This window comes from Sus scrofa, chromosome 13 (assembly GCF_054392235.1).
Source record: "Sus scrofa isolate SSC_HxYL_T2T_F1_AM1 chromosome 13, Sscrofa_HxYL_maternal_Yorkshire_Landrace_v2.0, whole genome shotgun sequence".
NCBI classification, from domain to species: domain Eukaryota; kingdom Metazoa; phylum Chordata; class Mammalia; order Artiodactyla; family Suidae; genus Sus; species Sus scrofa.
In genome coordinates this window covers 96,299,242-96,319,896 of record NC_139395.1, presented here as the reverse complement: position 1 = coordinate 96,319,896, position 20,655 = coordinate 96,299,242, and the positions used below count along the sequence as shown (strand labels likewise).

The window sequence follows — 20,655 nt, the reverse complement described above, 5'->3', positions numbered from 1 at the left end:
ATGATCAAAACATATTTTAAGTATGTACTTGGAAAAGACAAGAAAAGTGTAAGGAAAGAAAGAAAATTAACATTCTTCATAATCCCACAATTCAGTTAATAATTCATTATTATTTCTTTCCAATTATGGAATACACACACATAAATATATATATAATTTGGATTATATTGCTTTGATTCCTGCTTTCTTTCACTAACTACATTTTATATATTTCCCTATATCATTAAAAATTCAGTAAAACACCACTTTAATAACTGCCCTGTAAATGATTTACTCCTTTTATAGTTTGAACATTTAGGTTGTTTCTAATTTTACACTCTAATAAATAACGGCGCAGTGAACACTTTTGGGCATGACTCTTCATCTGAATTTTTAATCATTTCCTTGGGAGGGATTTCTAGAAATAAAGTTGAGTTTTTATAAAAAGAAAAAACTCTTTAGGATTTTTAAGATACCGAGTGACAAGTTCTAAGACTAACTCAAAGAATATTTCCTGTGCCAAAAGAGGACTGTTAAGTCAGCCATCGCTTGAGAGAGATGCCAGCAAAGATTTCATCTCCTGCATCACTGAGCGTTAAGATTGCTGTATGAATTCCATCTCATGATCCGGAAATAGGGATCCATGATATTTTTACATCAAATACCACTGTCTGGCAGTAGGTTTAGCTGTCTTACCTTGAGAGTCAGTGACTTGACTGGGTTTTCCCATGCAGCCTCTCTTGAGCACATCGAGGGACCATTTACCATTTACCCAGGTGGCTGGGGTGAGCTTTCTCTGAGCCCAAGTATAGAGAGATGACCAGTCCTTCTCTTCCAGAGCAAGACCTGCCCACCTCCCAAGTGGTCTGAGTTGCGTGGAGATGAGACCTAATGCCATCCCTGAGATCGTGTCATATACACTGCAGGCTTTGCTGACCTAATATCATTTGGAAATGCAGATTCAGCTGCTCAGGTGTGGTGTCTGTGATATGAAGGGCAGAGATACTTTGGTGAGTCTGACAGCCCATGAGAGGGATATATTCTACTTTGCAGCAAGATCATGGAGTCCATGGTAGATGGCAAATCATAGATTATGATGACGACTCAGGAGGATAGAGAAGTAAGGCTTGGTCAGTGCCTGGCTTTCATTTCTTGTGTTTAGACCCTTGCTACTGAAGTGTGGTTTGCAGACCGGCAGCAATGCCAACACCTGGAAGTTTGTTACAGTTGCAGAATCTCAGGGCCCACTGAGACCCATTGAAGCAGACTCTGCATTTTAACAAGATCCCCACGTGCATATTATTGTTTGAAAACCACTAGTTTAAGCTTCAAGGATACTAAGTCTTGGTGAGTATTTTCAGATCATAGGGGCAAAATGTGGGCTCTGCCACTTGGAAGCAGACCATGGGTTGGCTTGGGAGATGTGCCTTCAGGGAAGCCCAAGAAGAGGCAAGATGTGCTGCTCTCATAAGATACCTTTTTTCCTACTGGGACTTTAATAAAACATTCTATAAACAGTTCAGTTTAGGTTCAGCTGGATTTGAAAGTAATGTTAAGAGAAGGGCCATTTGTTCGTGTTAGGCCAGAAGGACAAGGGAGAGTCCTGTCCCCTGAGGCCAGGTGATGGCAGAGGTTTGTGAGAAAGCGACACTCCCACCAAAAAAGCAAAAAACAAAAAACAAAAACACACACACAAAAAAAAACAGCTGAATTTCAGGAGATAAGAATTGGAATTTCATCCAGGATTATCCTTCTAATCTTTCCAAATCCAGAAGCGTCCAGATATTTTCTTTAGAAAAAGTAGCAATTTAGAGGAATCACAGCTAATATATAATGGAGCCTGCATTTCTAATTCCAATTTCTGCGCTCCCTCTACTGCTACAGGCTTTTCTCTGGGAAATACTACTCTCTCCGAGCAGTCTCTTTCAAATTACTTTGGTTCCCAAGCTGCATTCTCTGTCAATAGAGAAGCTGCCTTTGAAGTGGCATTGGGGTTTTCAGATGTATCTCTGGCTATAAGTTAAATATATTGTTTGGTTTAAGCCAATCTTGGGCTATTCATGATTTCAGGAACTTATTCCTTTTGAATGGCTCAGCACAAAGGGTCCAGGGGAACAGACTTGAGTGACCCTAGAGGTCAAAGAGGTAAGTGCAACCTTTCCTGACCCCCCATCTCCATGCCATGGCCCACACCCTCCCATCTTCCCTGAGGGGCCCAGAGCCTTTCTTACCTTGGCAGCTCTCGGATATACCAGAGTCTGGTAGATAATGATGGGGCCTGGAGTCTTCACAGAGCCATCACTGAATGAGTACCAGTTGTGGAAACTGCTGCTGTTCTGGACAGGCTGGTTTTCTACTCCCGCACTCCAGTATGTGTAGAGGCCGTCTGTGGGCTTGGCAGGTGCGGCTGACTGGGCTCGTCCATAGACCTCCAGACCCCCCTTGGTCTTCTCACAGCTGGGGCCACTGAAGGACAGCAAGGAGGAGCTTCGCTGGTATATCTGCTGGTTGCCGAAGCTGTGGGTGCTGAAAGTGACCTTCCTGGCAATCATCATTTCTGAGTGCAGGGGATAGGGGGACGGCAGGGAGTCCCCTGAGGAGCACACCTTCTTGGGACCTGTGGGGAAGAGCTCATGGATGGCGCTGGAGAGCTCAGCAAAGTCCAAGGACATGCAGGTCAAAGAGTGTAGCCGAAGTTGTGGGTCGGGCCTGAAGGTGCTCTGGATGCCGTCCTCAATCTGGTCCACCAGAATTTTGGCCGACTGTAGGAACGCCACCTGCCCTGTCTCCTTCAGCGCTTCCTTGGAGTAGGCAATCAGGCCATCCATTTCGTTCACTTTCATGGTGGTGACGTACACATATTTTTCTATCTCCTTCTGCCTGGCCACTTCTAGATTCTCTATCTGCTCCATGATGGCTTTCTCTTTCTCCTGGAGAATGCTGCGTAGCTTGAGAAATCCAGTTCTGATCTCCTTTCGCTTTACCTCCTTGTCCGCTTTAAAGCTGTTTTTTAAAATGTTGAATTCCATGAGGTCATTATCAATCTCATATCGGACTGCAAAACAACCAAGTTGGTTATGTCAGTTCAATTGTTCATTTCCCCACGTGTCAAAGCCCATGGCAAACTGGGGCAAATTAACTCGGGCTCCAAAGTAGTGGGTGGAAAGGGAGGGAAGCCACGTGGAGCTGGGCTGAAAGATGTTAGCATAGGTTTATAAAGTGAACATGGCCTCGCTCCAAATGGTCCGCACTTCCTCCTACACTTCCCTTGGGTATGACAGCTGTCCTTCCCTGGCGTACTTCTAGTTAGTAATCCCTGCTGCCCTAGGTCTGAAGTTAGAAGTTCAAGGCCACCCTTGATATTAGTTTTCACCAGACTTCACTTGTCAGTACATTGAATTTGAGAAGAGGTGATGTCACAAAGTGATGGGTTTTGTGGCAATGGGATAAAGTCTAAATTTCTCTTGACTACTTCCAAATATTGCCTTGCCCCATTCACCAAAACCCAGCCCTAAACAACAGCGGCAAATCAGCAAAGTTCCCCTTTGCCGTGGCTGCTCTCTGACTTATCCTTTTTCTCCACTGGAGGCTTTGACTCCTTTGGGTTCATCTAGGCTCCCTCTCTTACCTATTCTCCACTTCCTTTCCAGAAAGAGTCTGCTGTTACACTTCAACGAGAAACCAACTCATTCTTCAGTCTCTCACATGGCATTTGGATTTTAAGATCACTTAGTCATTCAACAAACATTTACTGGACACCTGTTCCATGTCTCATGCCTGTCTAGGCTCTCGGATACAGATATGAGTATGAAAAGGCACCAGTGCTCCAGTGTATCCATAAACCAAACGATACCAGGTGCAGAGGATGCCAGGACAGGGTGAGCACATGGTGACCTCTGTCTATGAAGTGGCAACTTTGTCGGCTTTAAAGGGTTTCAGGCATTAGGCAGTGATTTGAAGAAATGTCATCCTTCTATAGTCTATTCTAGAGGAAATGTCCTTCCCATGAAAGGCTGACTCTGGTACATTGCTAGGCTATAATTTACTCTCCAAATTTACTCAGCAGTGGGGGTGACCAAGTTGTGGTTCTTAACATAGCCCTGCCTGGGTACACAAGACCATGACTGCCTTGGGTACCACCATGACTAGGGTGTGTAGAGATGCTGGAAAGATGTTTGTTGAGTGACAGCCATTGTGTCCTGTTTTCTAACATCTCTGGGGTGAATATCAGCAGTGTTGCTCTCTGGCCTATTTTCTGAAGCCCCATTTCCTTTGCCCACCTCTTCCCTCACACTGGCCCAGAGGATGGAGAGGCAAAACAGATGGGGGCTGAACAGGAAGCTCTTAGGACGTGATTACAGCGTGTTGAGAAATGCTCTCTGTCTCCCACCCCCATGCCATATGCAAGCCCTACTGTGGCTTAGAGCAGCTGAAATTCCACTTTATGCATTAATTCCTTTGACTCGTCAATAGTTACTCACTTCACTTTTTTTTTTTAATGTCTTTTTAGAGCCGCACCTGGGGCATATGGAGGTTCCCAGGCTAGGGGTCTAATTGGAGCTGTTGCTGCCGGCCTGCGCCAGAGCCATAGCAACGCCAGATCCGAGCCATGTCTGTGATCTACACCACAGCTCAGGGCAATGCCGGATCCTTAACCCACTGAGCGAGGCCAGGGATTGAATCCACAACCTCATGGTTCCTAGCTGGACTCGTTTCTGCTGCACCACCATGGGAACTCCTAGTTACTCACTTGAATAGGAAATCCCTTGTTTCATTAGGGAACAGTCAGGCTTCTAGAGAGCCAGTTCTGGAGTGATAGGATAAAAATATCTTAGATCAGGGGAAGAGGGAGCACCAGGATAAGAGAAAAGAAAGACGAGGCCAGAAGCACATCCCCATCAATGCCCCTTACAAATATAGCAGCTTTGCAAGAGTTGGTCTTAGAACAAAATTAAAGTCTCTTTCAGGCAACATACTTAAAATTGGCTACTATTTATTAAACATTTATTTAGATCATATCCTTATATGATTATGTATCACACATATGGGTCATATCCATATATTATCATACATTATCCATATCTTCGTATAAGGAAGATACTGTTCCCATTTACAGATGGGCTCAGAAAGGTTAATTGACTGTTCAGTGTCACACAGCAAGTAACTAGGGAAAACCAGGGCTAATTCTATTTATCTACCTCCAGACCCTATGTTCTTAATTGCTCCAGCTGTCCTTCTCTACACAAAGCAAAACAAAACAAAACTTCTCTTGGCCTTACCTGCTAAGTGAATCCACCTGAGCTGGGGCTCAGGCATCCAAGTGAGACAGTTTGCAGCTAGGTTTACAATCTAACAGAGGGAATCTTCTGGGGATCTTTTTTAAAAATGCTGATTCTGATGCAATCAGTATGGGGTGGGGTCTGAGGCTCTGCATTTCTAACACGCTCCCAGGTGATGCCCGTGCTGCTGGCCCTTGGACCATACTTTGAGAGGCAAGGAGCTCAACTTCTGAGCCCCTTTAAGCCAGTGGTTCTCAACTTTGGTGTCACATTAGAATCACATGAGAGCTTTTGAAAAATCCTCATTGCTTAGCCTGCATCTCTGTAGGGATGGGATATGGGTATTTGCTGTCAGTAAACCTCTGTGCTGGTCTCAATGAGCAGCTGGGGTTGACCCTGAGGCTTTCAACATCACCCCAAACTGGATCTTCTCTCCAGAGCCCAGAGTTTCTCAGAGTGTGTTCTCAGATTGCTTGCTTTTGAATTGTATGGAGATCTATTAACAATGCAGATTTATGGCACCTCCCCAGAAAGTCACTGGAGTCCTTAAGGGCAAGTTTGAACCCTGGTTTGAAAAAAAATTTTTTTAACAAGGATGCACAGGCTACATTCTTTAGCCCTGTATCTGAATGGTATATGAATGGATATGCCATGAAAGTAGCCCCTTCCCAATGGCTGAGCTCTCTGGAATTTGTACTGATGTCCCTTCATTGTCTGGCTTTTAGGTGTCCTGGACTTTGAGAAAATGATCCCAGGTTTCTCCTGTGTTAAAGACCCAGGCTTCCTAGGGTTGCATGGGGCTCTCAGCAGGCTACAGGTAGCAGCCCCTTCCCTAAGCTGAGGCTCCAGAAAATCCAGCCAAGCTCAGACCATGGGGTACCACCTTAAAAAAAACCCTCCAGGAATAATGGGGGTTCTATTGGCCTGGCAATATGCTTCCTGTAGGCTTTCTTTAATATAGGGGCTGCCCTGGTGGCGTTCCCATACTGAATAAACCTCAGCTGACAAAATGTTTTCAGGTATGGGGCAATTGAGAAATCAAGGTATTCCTAAAACATTCATGCTGGGGAGAGGTCCTGGGGACATGGTTAGCAAAATCTGACCCACCTGTATGTGTGCTGGGACCTTTCTGTGTAGCTCAGGGGAAAGTCGCCCCCTTCTCATCTGTCCAGGCATGTTTGCATGGACAGTGAACTATCTAACAGGGGAGAGCATAGGTTGATCTGCTGCACTCTGGTCACTTGCCACTAAGCCACTACTTAGGGAAATAGACCCCAAGTAGGGTGGTAGTGGTGGTTGCCATTGTTTTTAAATCTATCTTTAGATTCTGGTCACTCTTCTTTTTTTTGCGTGGGGGGAGTGCTGCATGTGTAGCACAAGGAAGTTCCCAAGCTAGGGGTCAAACTGGAGCTGCAGCTGCCAGCCTATACCGCAGCCACAGCAATGGGAGATCCAAGACAGGTCTGTGACCCACACCACAGCTCATGGCAACACTGGATCCATAACCCACTAAGAGAGGCCAGGGATCGAGCCCACATCTTCATGGGTACTAGTCAGGTTTATTTCCACTGAGCCACATCGGGAACTCCTGATTCTGGTCACTCTTCAGCAGAATAGGTTAAGTGAATGCTAGGGAACTGACATGGGCTTTGGAGTCAGAGAGACTGGGTCTGCCACTTACTAGGGGCTCTGTGCCAGTTACAGAATCCCAGTTGTCTCAACCACAACGGGAGTTTTAATGCCTATACTGTAAGATTTTTGAAAAGATTAGACATAATTCTTCTAAAAGGCCTGGGTGAAATAGATCTCTGTTCAAAGAATCTATTCCCAGGAGCAAAGAGCCTAAAAGGATCCCTGAGATCCTCACGTCTAACCTGCTGGATATACAGCGAGAAATTACTGAACCCTGTAAGATATTGTTGGACTGGGTTCCATCATGAAAACTTGAGTCAGTTTCTCTTATAGAAACTATATTACATGTAGCCAATGTCAAATAACCACGCACAGGCAGGCAGGGGAAAAACAAGCTGTTCACTAGAATGTTATTGACTATTTCTGGGTTTTTGCATTATTATATATTTGCTACCAGTTCATTTGCTTTGTTGCTTGTAACTTTGGGGGAAAATCTGTTGGGGAAAATGTAAAATTGAGGTAACTCTCAACACTGCCAATTCTTTTCCCCTTCAAACTGAAGATACTGAAGAAATCCAAATTTAGTGGCAAAACACCTTAGAAAGGCTCACAGAACTTCAGGATACTACAGGATCAAACTCTCCATTCTCCAAAGGGGAAAATGAGGCCCAAGGTCATGAAAACTATAACCAATATTATAGAATCTTTATGTATTTATTATGTGTTAGAGAGAGAGTTACTACTATTATAATAGGGAAAAACAAATCTGACTCTGTATTACATCTACTCCTTTCGCTTTACCTACCTTTGTGCTCTGTTGCCTGTGCTTAGTCATGCTGGCTTTGCACCTTTTGTAAAAGCATGCTGGCTACCTCCTAAAAGATACAGGATAGCCTATTCTGAAGGCTCTGACCTTTAAGAGTCCATTCATATAAAGATAAAAAGTTGCAGTACTGAGAATAACATGTGTTTGTTGTAGGTTTACAGAAACATTGTGACCTAACCTACAAGTAAAGCTCTAAGGACAAAGGATTCTGACATGGAAAAGTTTGCAACAACAAATCTCCCGCCTCCTTCAAGTTGCCATTAAAAGGGCTTTGCTGAAACCCTTTGGTTTGGTTTTGGGGTACCAAGCACCTGTCTTCCTGTACAGCTCCCCAGTAATCCTTTCTCTGCTCCAAACTCCAACATTTCCTCAGTTGGTTTGGCCTTGCTGTGTGTGGGGCACGTGAGTTTGTCGTCAGTGACGCTATTATCCCCATTGTATAGATAAAAAAACCAAGGCGCAGGGAGGTTAAGTGGCTGGCTGGTAGTTGCCAGGTATGGGTACCAGGCCACTGACTTGCGCCTTGCTCAGTGTCTCCCAGGGCTTGGACTGCTCTGCCAGGTGGAGGTAAGGCTCTCCCTAAACAGATCATCTCCAACCACCTTCCCCATCAGTTCCTGAGCTAGGAGTTGTGGAGGGAGGGAGGGCGGGGTAGCAAGACCTGCTTTGAATTTGGCGATGGCGCTGAAGAGTGCAGCAGCCCTCTCTGAGCAGGCATCGATGAGGCTGACAGTGTCGTGGCCATTGTGGAAGGAGGTCTTGCAGAAGGTGCAGAGCAACTCGTTGTCGGTCCGGCAATACTCGATGATCCGGCTGGATGGGTGGTGGATGCAGATCTTCTCATCCTGGTCTTCGGTGCTGGTGTCTACGAACACGTGGTCCTGCATGGCCACGTCCGAGTGGAAGGTCTTGAGGCATTCGTTGCACAGGTTGAGGCGGCAGGTGATGCAGCGCTTGTAGGCGATGCGCTGGCTGCGGCAGACCTGGCAGACGATGGGCCCACTGGAGCGGTCAAAGCGCCACTTGAGGTAGCCGTGCTGCTGCATGTAGCGCTTGGTGAGGCGGCCGCGCAGGTAGTTCTCGGGCAGCTGCATCTTCTGGCTGTAGGGCATGCAGTGAGAGCGGTTGCACACGGGGCAGATGAGGATGAAGAAGTTCTCGGTGACCTCGGCGTGCTTCTGCAGGTGCCGCAGGCACTTCTCGCATAGGCTGTGGTGGCAGGGCAGCATGAAAGAGTGCAGGCGCAGCCGGTTGCAGATGGGGCACGACAGGTGGCTGACCAGGTTGCTGTTCGGGGGCATCGACTTCACCTCATCCACCTGCGTGTCGCTGCTGCCAATGCGCAGGGCAGTCTTGGAGCTGAAAGAGGAAGCAAGCACAGGACCTGAGCAGGTAGGCTCCCTTTTCCCACCTCCAAAGAAACCGGGGGCATCACTGAGCCACCACATGATGCACATGAGTGGTGGGGGGAAGGGCTGGGCAGTGCCACGGTGTCTGGGTTCTAGACCCGCCTCCACCATCATTTAGCTGGGTGACCCCAGGTAAGTTCATTAACCTCTCTCTTTTCTCTTTGTTATAAAATTAGTGCTCACCTGTTAAGAGTTTTTTGGGAAAATTAAAATTGACATAAATACCAACATGGCCTTACAGTGGTTCCCTGAAACACAGTAAATACTATGCCACTGCTTGTTATTCCTGAGCAAGACAAAAACAGCTGAGACTAGTCCTGTATTGTCAGCTGGTTCTTGGGGTTCTGTTGATCACTGATAATATCACAGCATACCCACAGCAGACAAGGCCATTCCGGGACATTTTGGAACAAAGCAGAAATGAGACCACTTCATCATGTCTGAACTCAGGCAAAAGCAAGAATATTGCCTAAACCACAAACATGACCCAACATCCCTGGTTAAAGGCAGTGACTGCTGCTTTTTCACTAGTTGCAGCATTAGTCTCAACTCTGTTCTTCCTTCCTTCTAGGCAAGATTTATTAACATTCCCAATAGGAGATTTATCCCTGTGTCCTCACCTAAACCCTGGAATGACTTACTGATACCTTCTTACCGAGACACCTCTCATTTGCTCATGGTGTATGCCTCACTTGTTGCAATAGGCCAATACCCCCAATCTCCTCCAACTGTACTAGGTGTGTTCTTGGTGGGTTTTGCCTAGAGGGACACAGACATCATTATTATCCGGATGGAACACAGAATAGAATGGGTAAAGTGTTCTTCCCAGGATACCAGGAGGTCAGTCCCTCAGCCAAGCCTAGCAGCTGTGTGTTCTGACCACCAGACCACAAGTATGACTTAAGGCACCAGGTACTCAGGGCAGGTTACAGACGGTGGAAGGCACTGCCTTAACAGTTGCACCTTCGAGATAAATTTTTTCACCTCCCTCATCCTCAGTTTCCTCATCTGTAAACTAAAGTTCACACTCTTATTTCCTGCATAAGGATTTTAGAGTCTTCCTGAGATAGTCCAGGGTAAATGCTTAACTGCTGGGTTATAGTAAGCATTCAATACATGGCTACTGTGATGATTCGCTGCTGCTCCTAGCCAGCTCATGTCCACAGCTGGGGAAAGCAATGGTCAAGTCCACAAGAAACATATGCTTCTGCTGTATGTGTGTGTTGAATCTTTTCTAATAACTGGAGCTGACTTCATATAGTATAAGAACTATAGATGAAGTAAATGCATGCTCGTGAAATTCAAGTTCACATTCTAAGAAGCTACAATCAGCGCAAAAGCAGTTCATGAAAATAAGTGAATTAGCCATGAGGATGGAGGTATAAACAGATGTGTAATTTGTGACTATTCCTGTTGCTTCTTTTCTGTTTGTATTAGCGATGCCTGGGGGTTGAGTTTGACACTGTGACTATATTCTTTTTTGCTTTCTCCTTCTTGAAGTCCCTATACACCTTTGGCTCCTTCCCCATTCCCTTAGCCAGGGACCCAGGTCTCAGAGCCCAAACAGTCAAGGGTGATGACCAAACATGCTAGAATGGGGTGGCCCTGTGGTGACAGTGTCCCTTTGGGAGACTCAGGCACCTGGAAATCTCATCCCTTAGAGACTTGGCTGCAGGTGTCCTGGTGTTCAGGCCTGCCAGACTCAACCTTCTCAGCCTTGCTCCTTTCTGCTTTCCCAGCCTCTCTGCTTCCTCCTGCTCGAGGTGTTGAAGTGGTCACCTGGAGGGGCAGGGCAGTTATACACATGAGAGCTGGATGGACTTCTCTAGTTTGATAAGTTGGGACTCAGAATCAGGGTGTAATATAAAGGGAGACAGCACAAGAAATCAGAAAGAAGGAGGGAGGCAAGTGTTGGGGAAAGAGAAAGAGAGAGAAGGGAGACAGGTATTAATGACCCAGGGAGCTGGGGTGGAGATGAAGAAGGAAGTGAGAAAAAGAGATGAATAAGGCAGAGGGGATGAAGGAGATTAGAGTGTGGCTGGATGAGCAAGATGCGGAACGGGGAGGCGGTGGTTCAGACCCCAGGAGAGACTCTGGAGGGAAGAGGAGCCTCAGTGTACCCAGTGCCAACCTCCTGACACTTGCAAGAGCTTCTCTGACCATCACTCGATAGCCTTAGGCTTGGCCTTGGGTGTTCAGTGGCCCAGGTTCCGTGCCAAAACAATCACCATGGTCAGCAGCCTTGTCTTCTTGTTGAGATAACTGGCTTCTGCTCCTCTGTACGGAAATCACCTCCTCCCCAGTTTGGGCCTGTTCTTGTACTTGGGTTCCCATTGTATCACCTGGCAAATCTCCTGGTTTCCCTTCTGTTCCTTCTGGGACATTTTGCACTTCAGAATCACCTGGAGGCAGGGAAGGATTTTAAAATTCTGATTTCCAGGGAGTTCCTGTTGTGCCGCAATGGAAATGAATCCAGCTGGTATCCGTGAGGAGGTGGATTCGATCCTTGGCCTCCTTCAGTGGCTCAGGGATCCAGTGTTGCTGTGAGCTGTGGTGTAGGTTGCAGACGCAGCTGGGTCTCGCGTTGCTGTGGCTCTGGCGTAGGCTGGCAGTTGCAGCTCCAATTTGACCTCTAGCCTGGGAACTTCCATATGCCACGCCCGCAGCCCTAAAAAGCCAATTAATAAATAAATAAGTGAATAAAAATAAAATTCTGGAGTTCCCGTCGTGGCGCAGTGGTTAAGGAATCCGACTAGGAACCATGAGGTTGCGGTTCGGTCCCTGCCCTTGCTCAGTGGGTTAACGATCCGGCGTTGCCGAGAGCTGTGGTGTAGGTTGCAGACGCGGCTCGGATCCAGCGTTGCTGTGGCTCTGGCGTAGGCCGGTGGCTACAGCTCCGATTCAACCCCTAGCCTGGGAACCTCCATATGCCGGGAGCAGCCCAAAGAAATAGCAAAAAAGACAAAAAATAAAATAAAATAAAATTCTGATTGCCAGGTCAGCCTCCCAGCCAGTGAAATCAGAATGTCTGGGGATGGGGGCCGGGCATCAGCAGTTTTTTGTTTGTTTGTTTGTCTTTTTGCCATTTCTTGGGCCGCTCCTGCGGCATATGGCGGTTCCCAGGCTAGGGGTCGAATCGAAGCTGTAGCTGCCAGCCTACGCCAGAGCCATAGCAACGCAGGATCCAAGCCATGTCTGTGACCTACACCACAGCTCATGGCAACGCCGGATCGTTAACCCACTGAGCAAGGGCAGGGATCGAACCTACAACCTCATGGTTCCTAGTCAGATTGTTAACCACTGCGCCACGACGGGAACTCCCATCAGCAGTTTTTAAAGACCCCTCCCCCCAGGGGATTCTAATGCAAAACCAAGTTTGGGAGCTACTGGCCTAAGCTTCTGCCAAAGCACCCATGCCCTCCCTTCCCTGTTGAAATGGGCTCCGTGGCTCTGGACTGCTGCTGTGCAGAACGTGGGGCAGTTGAGGGGAGTGTGCTTGCTATTTTCTGCATCTTAGAACTTCTGAACTCCCATCCAGAACCCCTGGGTTCTCTATTCATGCAAACACCAGGAGGGGCCCATGAGCTGAGAGGCCCCTTTATTAAACATCTGCTAAGTGCTGAACTGCCAGAGAGATCATGTTCCTCCCCTGAATTCATGGAACCTTTGCTCAGAAAATCATTTTCCCATCCTTGAAAGGCTTCCAATTTGCCTTTCATTTTTCTGCCTCTCCAAGTGCTGTCATCTTAAAGTGCTGACCTCTGGTCTTTCCCCGCTAAGAAGTCTGCCCCTGCTACTCCAGAGTCCCCTCATGTGTGACATCCGGAGACCACTGTGCTCAAAGCAGGAAGAGACTATGCAGTGCAGGACACCAAGTGTTAATGCCCTAAGGGAGTAATTGAGACCTCCCTGCTGTGACTTCTGGCTGGGAAGAGAAGGCTGATCAGAGTTCATGGCCATCTGGGGAACCTGTATAGGCCTTAGGGATCAAAAGTGACCTGAAGAAGTTACTGCTTTTCTGATAAGTGTTGCAGATATCAAGGGTTCTAAGGAGGATGAGGAAGAGCCATTTAAATTTTGACATCACGTGATAGATTTCAGGGCTCTTATTATTCCTTATACCCCCCTGAATCATGGCAGATACCTTACTCTCCATTTTGCATGACAGCATTTTATTTATTTATTTATTTATTTTTATTATTTTCACTTTTTTGTCTTTTTGCCATTTCTTAGGCCACTCCTGTGGCATATGGAGGTTCCCAGGCTAGGGGTCCAATCAGAGCTGTAGCCACCAGCCTATGCCATAGCCACAGCAACGCAGGATCCGAGCCGAGTCTGTGACCTACACCACAGCTCATGGCAACGCCGGATCCTTAACCCACTGAGCAAGGCCAGGGATCGAACCTACAACCTCATGGTTCCTAGTCGGATTCGTTAACCCCTGAGCCACAATGGGAAATCCTGCATGACAGCATTTTAAACACAGACTCTGTGTTCCAAATCTGACTGCATCTTACTAATTATGTGATCTTGGGCCACTCAGCCTCCCAAATATTTGGTTTCCTCATTGATGTGGTGGGCCTGGAGTAAAGGTTACCTGGGGTTACCCATGCAATATCTGGTAGATTGCTTTTGCATAAAGTATTAGCTGTTAGTATTTTGTAAAGGTGAGAGAGGTGGGGTTCCGGAGAGCACAGCACTCACACACTGGGGGGAGCCTGGATTTGGAACTCAGGTCTACACTGGTTAGTGGCTATTTAGGACACATACACTTAATTGCTACAAAATTCTTTTTTTTTTTTTTTTTTTTTTTTTGTAGTTGAAGTAAGTTTTATTACTGCATTGTTAAACACAAACCCAAAATATTTAAAATAATAACACCATTGAATATATACTTTTCCTACTACATTAAGTACAAAACAGATTATTTAAAGTTTTTTTTTTTTGTTTGTTTGTTTTAGCTGCACTTGTGGTGTGTGTATGTTCCAGGGCCAGGGATTGAACCTATGCCATAGTAGTAACCAGAGCTACAGCTGTGACCATGCTGGATCCTTAATCCACTGAGCCACCAGGGTACTCCCTATTTATATTATTTTTGGTTCTTTTATTTCCTTCCAGTTTGAGATATAATTGACATATTGCACTGTATAAGTTTAAGGTGTTCAACAGAAAGATTTGATTTACAAACATCATGAAGTGTTTATCACCGTAATTTAGTGAATATCCCTCATCTCATACAGATACAAATTTAAAGAAATAGAAAAATAATTAAGATTTTTTTTCTTGTGCTAAGAACTCTTGGGATTTATTCTCTTACCAACATTCATATATAGCCTACAGTAGTGTTAATTGTATTTATCACACTGTACATTATATCCCTAGTACCTATTTATCTCATACCTGGACATTTGTACCTCTTAACTGCCTCCATCCAATTCCCCCCTCCCTACCCCTGCCTCTGGTAATCACAAATCTGATCTTTTCCTATGAGTTTGTTTGTTTTTGAAGTATTACCGACCTACAACAGCTTCTGTTATCAGCTTCTGTTACACAACATAGTGATTAGGCATTTCAAATGATCACCATGATGTCTAGTTACCAAAAACTATGTAATATCTTCGTAGGGTGACATATTGTAACTAGACTTAATTACCACCAATTCTTGGCCTCCTTTTTTTAGAAAAAGAGATGGACTTCGGGGGGTGGGGGTACTGGCCTGCCCTGTCCCAGCTGGCGGGGGCCCCCGTTTTCCCGAGCCCCAGTGGCCCACGTGTGGGTGTGCGGTACTTACGAGGTACGGATGCTCCTGAGGCGGCCCTTGTGGAACGTGATGGTGGCATTGCGGCAGCAGCGGCTCTCATAGTAGTGGCACTGGAGGTTGCCGCTGGTTGTGCAGCAGCACTTACAGTTGGGGTCATTGGCCCAGGAGCAGCAGCACCAGTGGCAGTTGGGGTTCTCGGAACAGGTGCAGTGGCAGCACTGGCAGTTCCGCTCGTCCTTATAGGGGCAGGGAAAGCAGGTGCAGTTCCGCTCCGAGGTGAAGAGGAACTTGCAGCACAGACACGAGCATAGCCGGGGACAACATCTCTGCCATGTACAGCATGGAGAGCAGACACACATGGCAGTCTCCATGTCTGCTTACATGATTGCAACCGCCCTCCAGAGTTCTTGATGCCTCCCCCACCAAAAGCCTGCTATCAGTTCTCCTGTGGAGGGGGTCCCTCCTCCCCTGATGAGGCCTGTCAGCTTGGAGGTTGCAAGAGGTTGGCTGGTCTGTGGCCTTCACAGGCGGTGTCCCTGCTAGGAAGCTCATGGGCTGGTATTTATGTAGATCAGCCTGAGGCCATTTGCTTATGTCACAATCCCTGTGTCCCCACCACTATCACTATATAGGGTGGGGATTGGCATCTGGGGAAGTGGCAGGTGGGCTGATGGACACTCCCTACTTCCATAGGACCAGCTCCAGAGGCGGTGTCAAAGCAGAGAGCATCGTCAAGGTTCAGCTGTTGCTTGTCACCTTTTGGGTTATGGGGTGGATTTCAAAAGCTATTTCTCTTTGCTTGGTGCTTTCCCTACAACGAGGGCAAGATGACTTCAGGGTATGTTTTCATAGGCTGAAAGGCCCAGGATGGTCAACATGTAGACTGACATGATAATCCTTTCCTGGGACTTTTTTTGCATTGATAGAACTCTTTATTTGATGAACGAATTGCAGTGCTTACAAACAATAATAATGCCATATATAAAGGGAACCGCCATTTGGAGAAAGAATTAAAGAAAAACAAGACATGGGTTCTTTAAGGCACTTGTTTCAGTAGCCATTGAGTTTGTCAGTTACTGCAGAGTCACTGCTGATTTAATGAGGCTTCAGACATAAATCATTCTGACTATTTCTTGGCCTTTTTTGCAGCCTCATGGGGTTTGGCTGAGACTCAAGCTCTGTTTCCTACGGCCCCAGCCTTCCCACTCCCATCCCATTGTATCCCTTTTATCAAGAGGCTGGAACTCTGCATGAGACTTGTTATCTTTTCTTTTAGTATATGCTCAGTATCTCTAGAAGTGACCTTCTATTTTAGGGGAGAAATTTGCTTTTTACTTTACGTAGGCTGTAAAGATTAAAAGCGCAGAAATTTGACCAACATATCATTTATATGGTCTAAACACTGTCTTATTTTTTTTCCAAAAAGAAGCAAAGGTGGGAGCTGAATTAGGCTGCAGGAATTTATTGCATAAAAATTATCTCTCCCTATGATTATCACCTTTATGATAAAAAACATTCACTGAGTGCTAACTGCTCCAACCACACAAATGAAAATTCTGAATCATAGGCTATGTGCTTAATCGGCTGGTTGATTTAGTTAGTTATTTGTAATTACTAAATCACTTACATGATATACCAGTTCATACTGACGCCAATGGTGTATGAGAGACAATTTCCCCCCACCTTTCCCCAAACTCGGTTTTATCAATATCCTTTTCTATTTTCTAGGCATAGAAGTTGGAGTTTCACTCCTGAATTTATTTTCACTGGTCTATGCAAAGCTTCCTCTTTTGGGGGGTGGGGGTCTGCACCTGTGCATGCGGAAGTTCTGGGGGCCAGCAGTGACCCAAGCCACAGTGGTGACAATACCAGGCCCTTAACCTACTGAGCCACCAGGGAATGCCCAAGGCGTCCCTTTTTTTAAAACTTTTTTAAAAAGTTTTATTGAAGTATAGTTTATTTACAAGGTTGTGATAATTTCTGCTGTATAACAAAGTGATTCATTTATACATATACCTACATCAATTCTCTTTCAGATTCTTTTCCCACATAGATCATCACAGAATATTAGGTAGAGTTCTCTGTGCTGTACAGCAGGTTCCCACTGGCCAATCATTCCATATACCTGCGTGTGCATACACAAATCCCAAACCCCCAATCCATCCCTCCCCCACTACCCGACCTCTCCCCTATGGTAACCATAAGATTTTCGGAGTCTGTGAGTCTGTTTCTGTTCTACAAATAAGTTCACTGGTGTCCTTTTTTTAAGATTCCACATATAAGTGATGGAATATGATGTTTGTCTTTTAAATTTTTTTAAAAATTTTATTCACTGGCCACATTAAAGTCATTGTTTTAGAGTAATTCAATGCATATTTACAAGATCGTGTAATTATCACCGCTACCTAATTCCAGAACATTGTCGTCACTTCCAAAAGACACTCTGTACTTATTAGCTGACACTGTCTATGCCTCTTCTCCACAGTCCCTGGCAAATATTAATCCACTTTCTATATCTACAATTTGTCTATTGTAGACATATGATATAAAAGGAGTCAAATAATATGTGACCTTTTGAATCTGGTTTCTTTCACTTAGCAGTATGTTTTCAAGGTTCATGCATGTATCAAAATTTCACTTTATTTATTTATTTATTTTTGTCTTTTTGCCTTTTCTAGGGCCGCTCCCATGGCATATGGAGGTTCCCAGGCTAGGGGTCGAATCGGAGCTGTAGCTGCCTGCCTACACCACAGCCACAGCATTGTGGGATCCGAGCCGCGTCTGCGACCTACACCACAGCTCACGGCGACGCCAGATCCTTAACCCACTGAGCAAGGCCAGGGCTTGAACCCGCAACCTCACAGTTCCTAGTTGGATTTGTTAACCACTGAGCCATGATGGGAACTCCCAAATTTTACTTTTTTATGGCTGAATAGTATTGTATGGATATACCTCATTTTGTTGATCCATTATCAATGGATGGACACTTGGATGGTTTCTACTTTTTGGCTAATATGAATAATATTGCTGTGAACATTCATGTACACGTTTTTGTATGAACATGTGTTTTCAGTTCTCTTGAGTGTATTCCTGGGAGTGGAATTGCTGGGTCATATGGTAACTCTATGTTTAACTTTTTGAGGAAATGCCACATTGATTCCAAGTATACCCCTTTATTTCTGTTCTCCATATGAATTTTCTGGGCTGTTCTTGCTGTTTGTTTTTTAAATAAACTTTATAGTCCACAGTTAGACTATATATACCTGCACTAAATATTTAAATACTTATACTAATACTAAATATTTTGAAAATATTTTAGTGCCTCTAATAATTAATACAGTATTGGTGTTGGTGAAGAAATAGACTAATACTGAAAGAGAAATAATAGAAAAATCTAAATAGACCAAGTTGCGAATGAAAATTTAGTATTTATATAAAAGCAGCATCTTAGGTCAATGGGGAAAAGACAAGATATTTAAAATATGTGGTAAGGAGGACTGCATAGTCTTCTGTAAAAAATAAAATTGAATCTATTCCTCATGATAAACACTAACTGGATTAGAGATTTAAATGTGATAAAAAATGAAATTATGCAAGTAATAAAAGGAAACATTGATGAGTTAACTGCTCTATAACTTGGAAGTGGGGGGAACCTTCCTAATGATGACAAAAATACAAAAGCAATGGAGGAAAAAATTGATAAATTTTATTACATATACAAAAATATTTCAAAGGGCTGAAAAAAAACACTAACAAAAAAATGAAAGAAACCTCCACAAAAATATCAAACCCACCAACCATTAACAAAATAGAAAGACAGTGATAAATCGAAAACAATGTGTAATCTATGGGTAAAGATTTGATAGCTTTAACATCTAAGGCCCTTCTAAAATTTTTAGGTGGGAAAGATGTTTCCGGCAGAAAAATGAACTAAAATACGAAGTTTATAGGAAAAAGGGTTATTAGCCTTTAATTGTATATAAAGTTTCTTACCTTTGCACATCATAAGTGAAATGCAAAATAAATCAGCACTAACATACTATTTTCCACTCGTCAGATGACCCAAATTCCCCAAAATTGAGAACATACTCTCGTGGCAAAGCTCTAGGAGAACAGGAGTTTTCATATATTGCTGAGGAGAATGTTATTAATGACACAAACACTTTGGAGGGGAATTTGGCATAATTCTCAAAATTACATCTACCTGTTGACTCAGCAATTCAGTTCTGAGACGCTCTCCCAAAGATATACTGACAAAAATAGAAAAAAGATTTGTTCATGGTGTTACTTATTACAGCACTATTTATAACAGCACAATACTAGCAACAATCCAGTGTCTATCAACAGGGAATTGATAAAGTACATCCACATAATGGTGTCTAATGCAGTTACATAAAAGAATGAGAAAGGCCTCTTTTGGCTGCTTCATAATGATTTCTAAAATATATTATTGAAAATAAAAAAAATTAAAAAAAATTAAAAAAAAGCAATGTATACATCTAAGGATAACCTGACCCCCTTGCTGTACAGTGGGAAAATAAAAAAAAAATAAATAAAAAAAATTAAAAAAATAAAAATATATATATATATATTATTGTGTGCAAAAAGGTGTAGAAATGTACATATCATATGCTATCATTTATCTCTGAAAAGGTCTCAAATAATTGCTTTATTTTGACATATGAGATAGAAGTATAAACCCAAAGTGTAGATTTATGAGGGAGTGAAAGAATAAGATCAAAGTTTAAATAGACATTTTTCCAAAGAAGACTTACAGATGGCCAGTAGGCACATGAAAAGATGCTCAACATCACTATTTATTAGAGAAACGAAAATCAAAACTACGAGGAGGTACTGCCTCACATTGGTCAGAATGGTCATCATTAAAAAGCCTACAAGCAACAAAAGCTGGAGAGGGTGTGGAGAAAAGGCAACTGTTCTATATTATTGGTGGGAAGGTTAATTGGTACAACCACTATGTAAAACAGTATGGAAGTGCCTTGGAAAACTAAATATAGAACTACCATGTGAACCATCAAACCCACTCCTGGGTATATATCTGGACAAAAATACAGTTCAAAAAGGTACATGAACCCTTATGTTCATAGCAGCACTATTCACAATATCCAAGACATAGAAACAATCTAGATGTCCACTGACAGATGAATGGATAAAGAAGTAAATTTATTCAATGGAATACTACTCAGCCATAAAAAGAAAGAAGTAATGCCATTCTCAGCAACACAGATGCAACTAGAAATCATTATACTAAGTGAAGTAAGTCAGAAAGAGAAAGACAAATACCATATGATATCACTTATTTGTGGACAGAAATGAAACTATTTACAAAACAGAAATTGACTCACAGAGCACATTGGTGGTGCCAAGGGGGATGGGCTTGGGAGAGGGATGGACTGGGAATTTGGGATTAGTAGCTGTAAACCATTACATATAGAATGGATAAACAATAAGGTCCTACTGTATAGCACAGGGAGCTAAATTCCATATCCTGTGATAAACCATAAAAGGAAAAGAATGAAAAAGACTGTGTATATATATATATATATATACATATATATATATATATATATTTATTTATTTATTTATAACTGATTCACTCTGCTGTACGCCAGAAATTAACACAACATTGTAAGTCAGCTGTACTTCAATATAAAACTTTTTTTAAAAAAAGAATAAAGTTGGGGAGTTCCTGTCGTGGCTCAGTAGTTAACGAATCCAACTAGGAACCATGAGATTGTGAGTTCAGTC

The 20,655-nt window shown here is 43.9% G+C and overlaps 1 protein-coding gene and 1 long non-coding RNA gene across 11 annotated transcripts in view; one reads left to right on the top strand and one right to left on the bottom strand.

Annotated features, from left to right (window-relative positions):
• Positions 1 to 19,366, bottom strand: part of TRIM42 (tripartite motif containing 42) — a 52,865-nt gene extending 33,499 nt beyond the window's left edge. For all 10 annotated transcript variants that reach the window (XR_014824034.1, XR_014824033.1, XR_014824035.1 and 7 more), the window contains exons 1-3: positions 14,917 to 19,366; positions 8,378 to 9,075; positions 2,211 to 3,034 (exon numbers count right to left, since the gene is read on the bottom strand). Coding sequence is in view for 5 of the 10 variants with exons in the window: in XM_084989865.1 (XP_084845991.1) it covers positions 2,211 to 3,034; positions 8,378 to 9,075; positions 14,917 to 15,257 (1,863 nt within the window). In the remaining 5 variants the exon portion in view is untranslated. The remainder of the gene's footprint in view (positions 1 to 2,210; positions 3,035 to 8,377; positions 9,076 to 14,916) is intronic.
• Positions 1 to 20,655, top strand: part of LOC146397500 (uncharacterized) — a 264,901-nt gene that overhangs the window by 195,536 nt on the left and 48,710 nt on the right. The window lies entirely within an intron of this gene.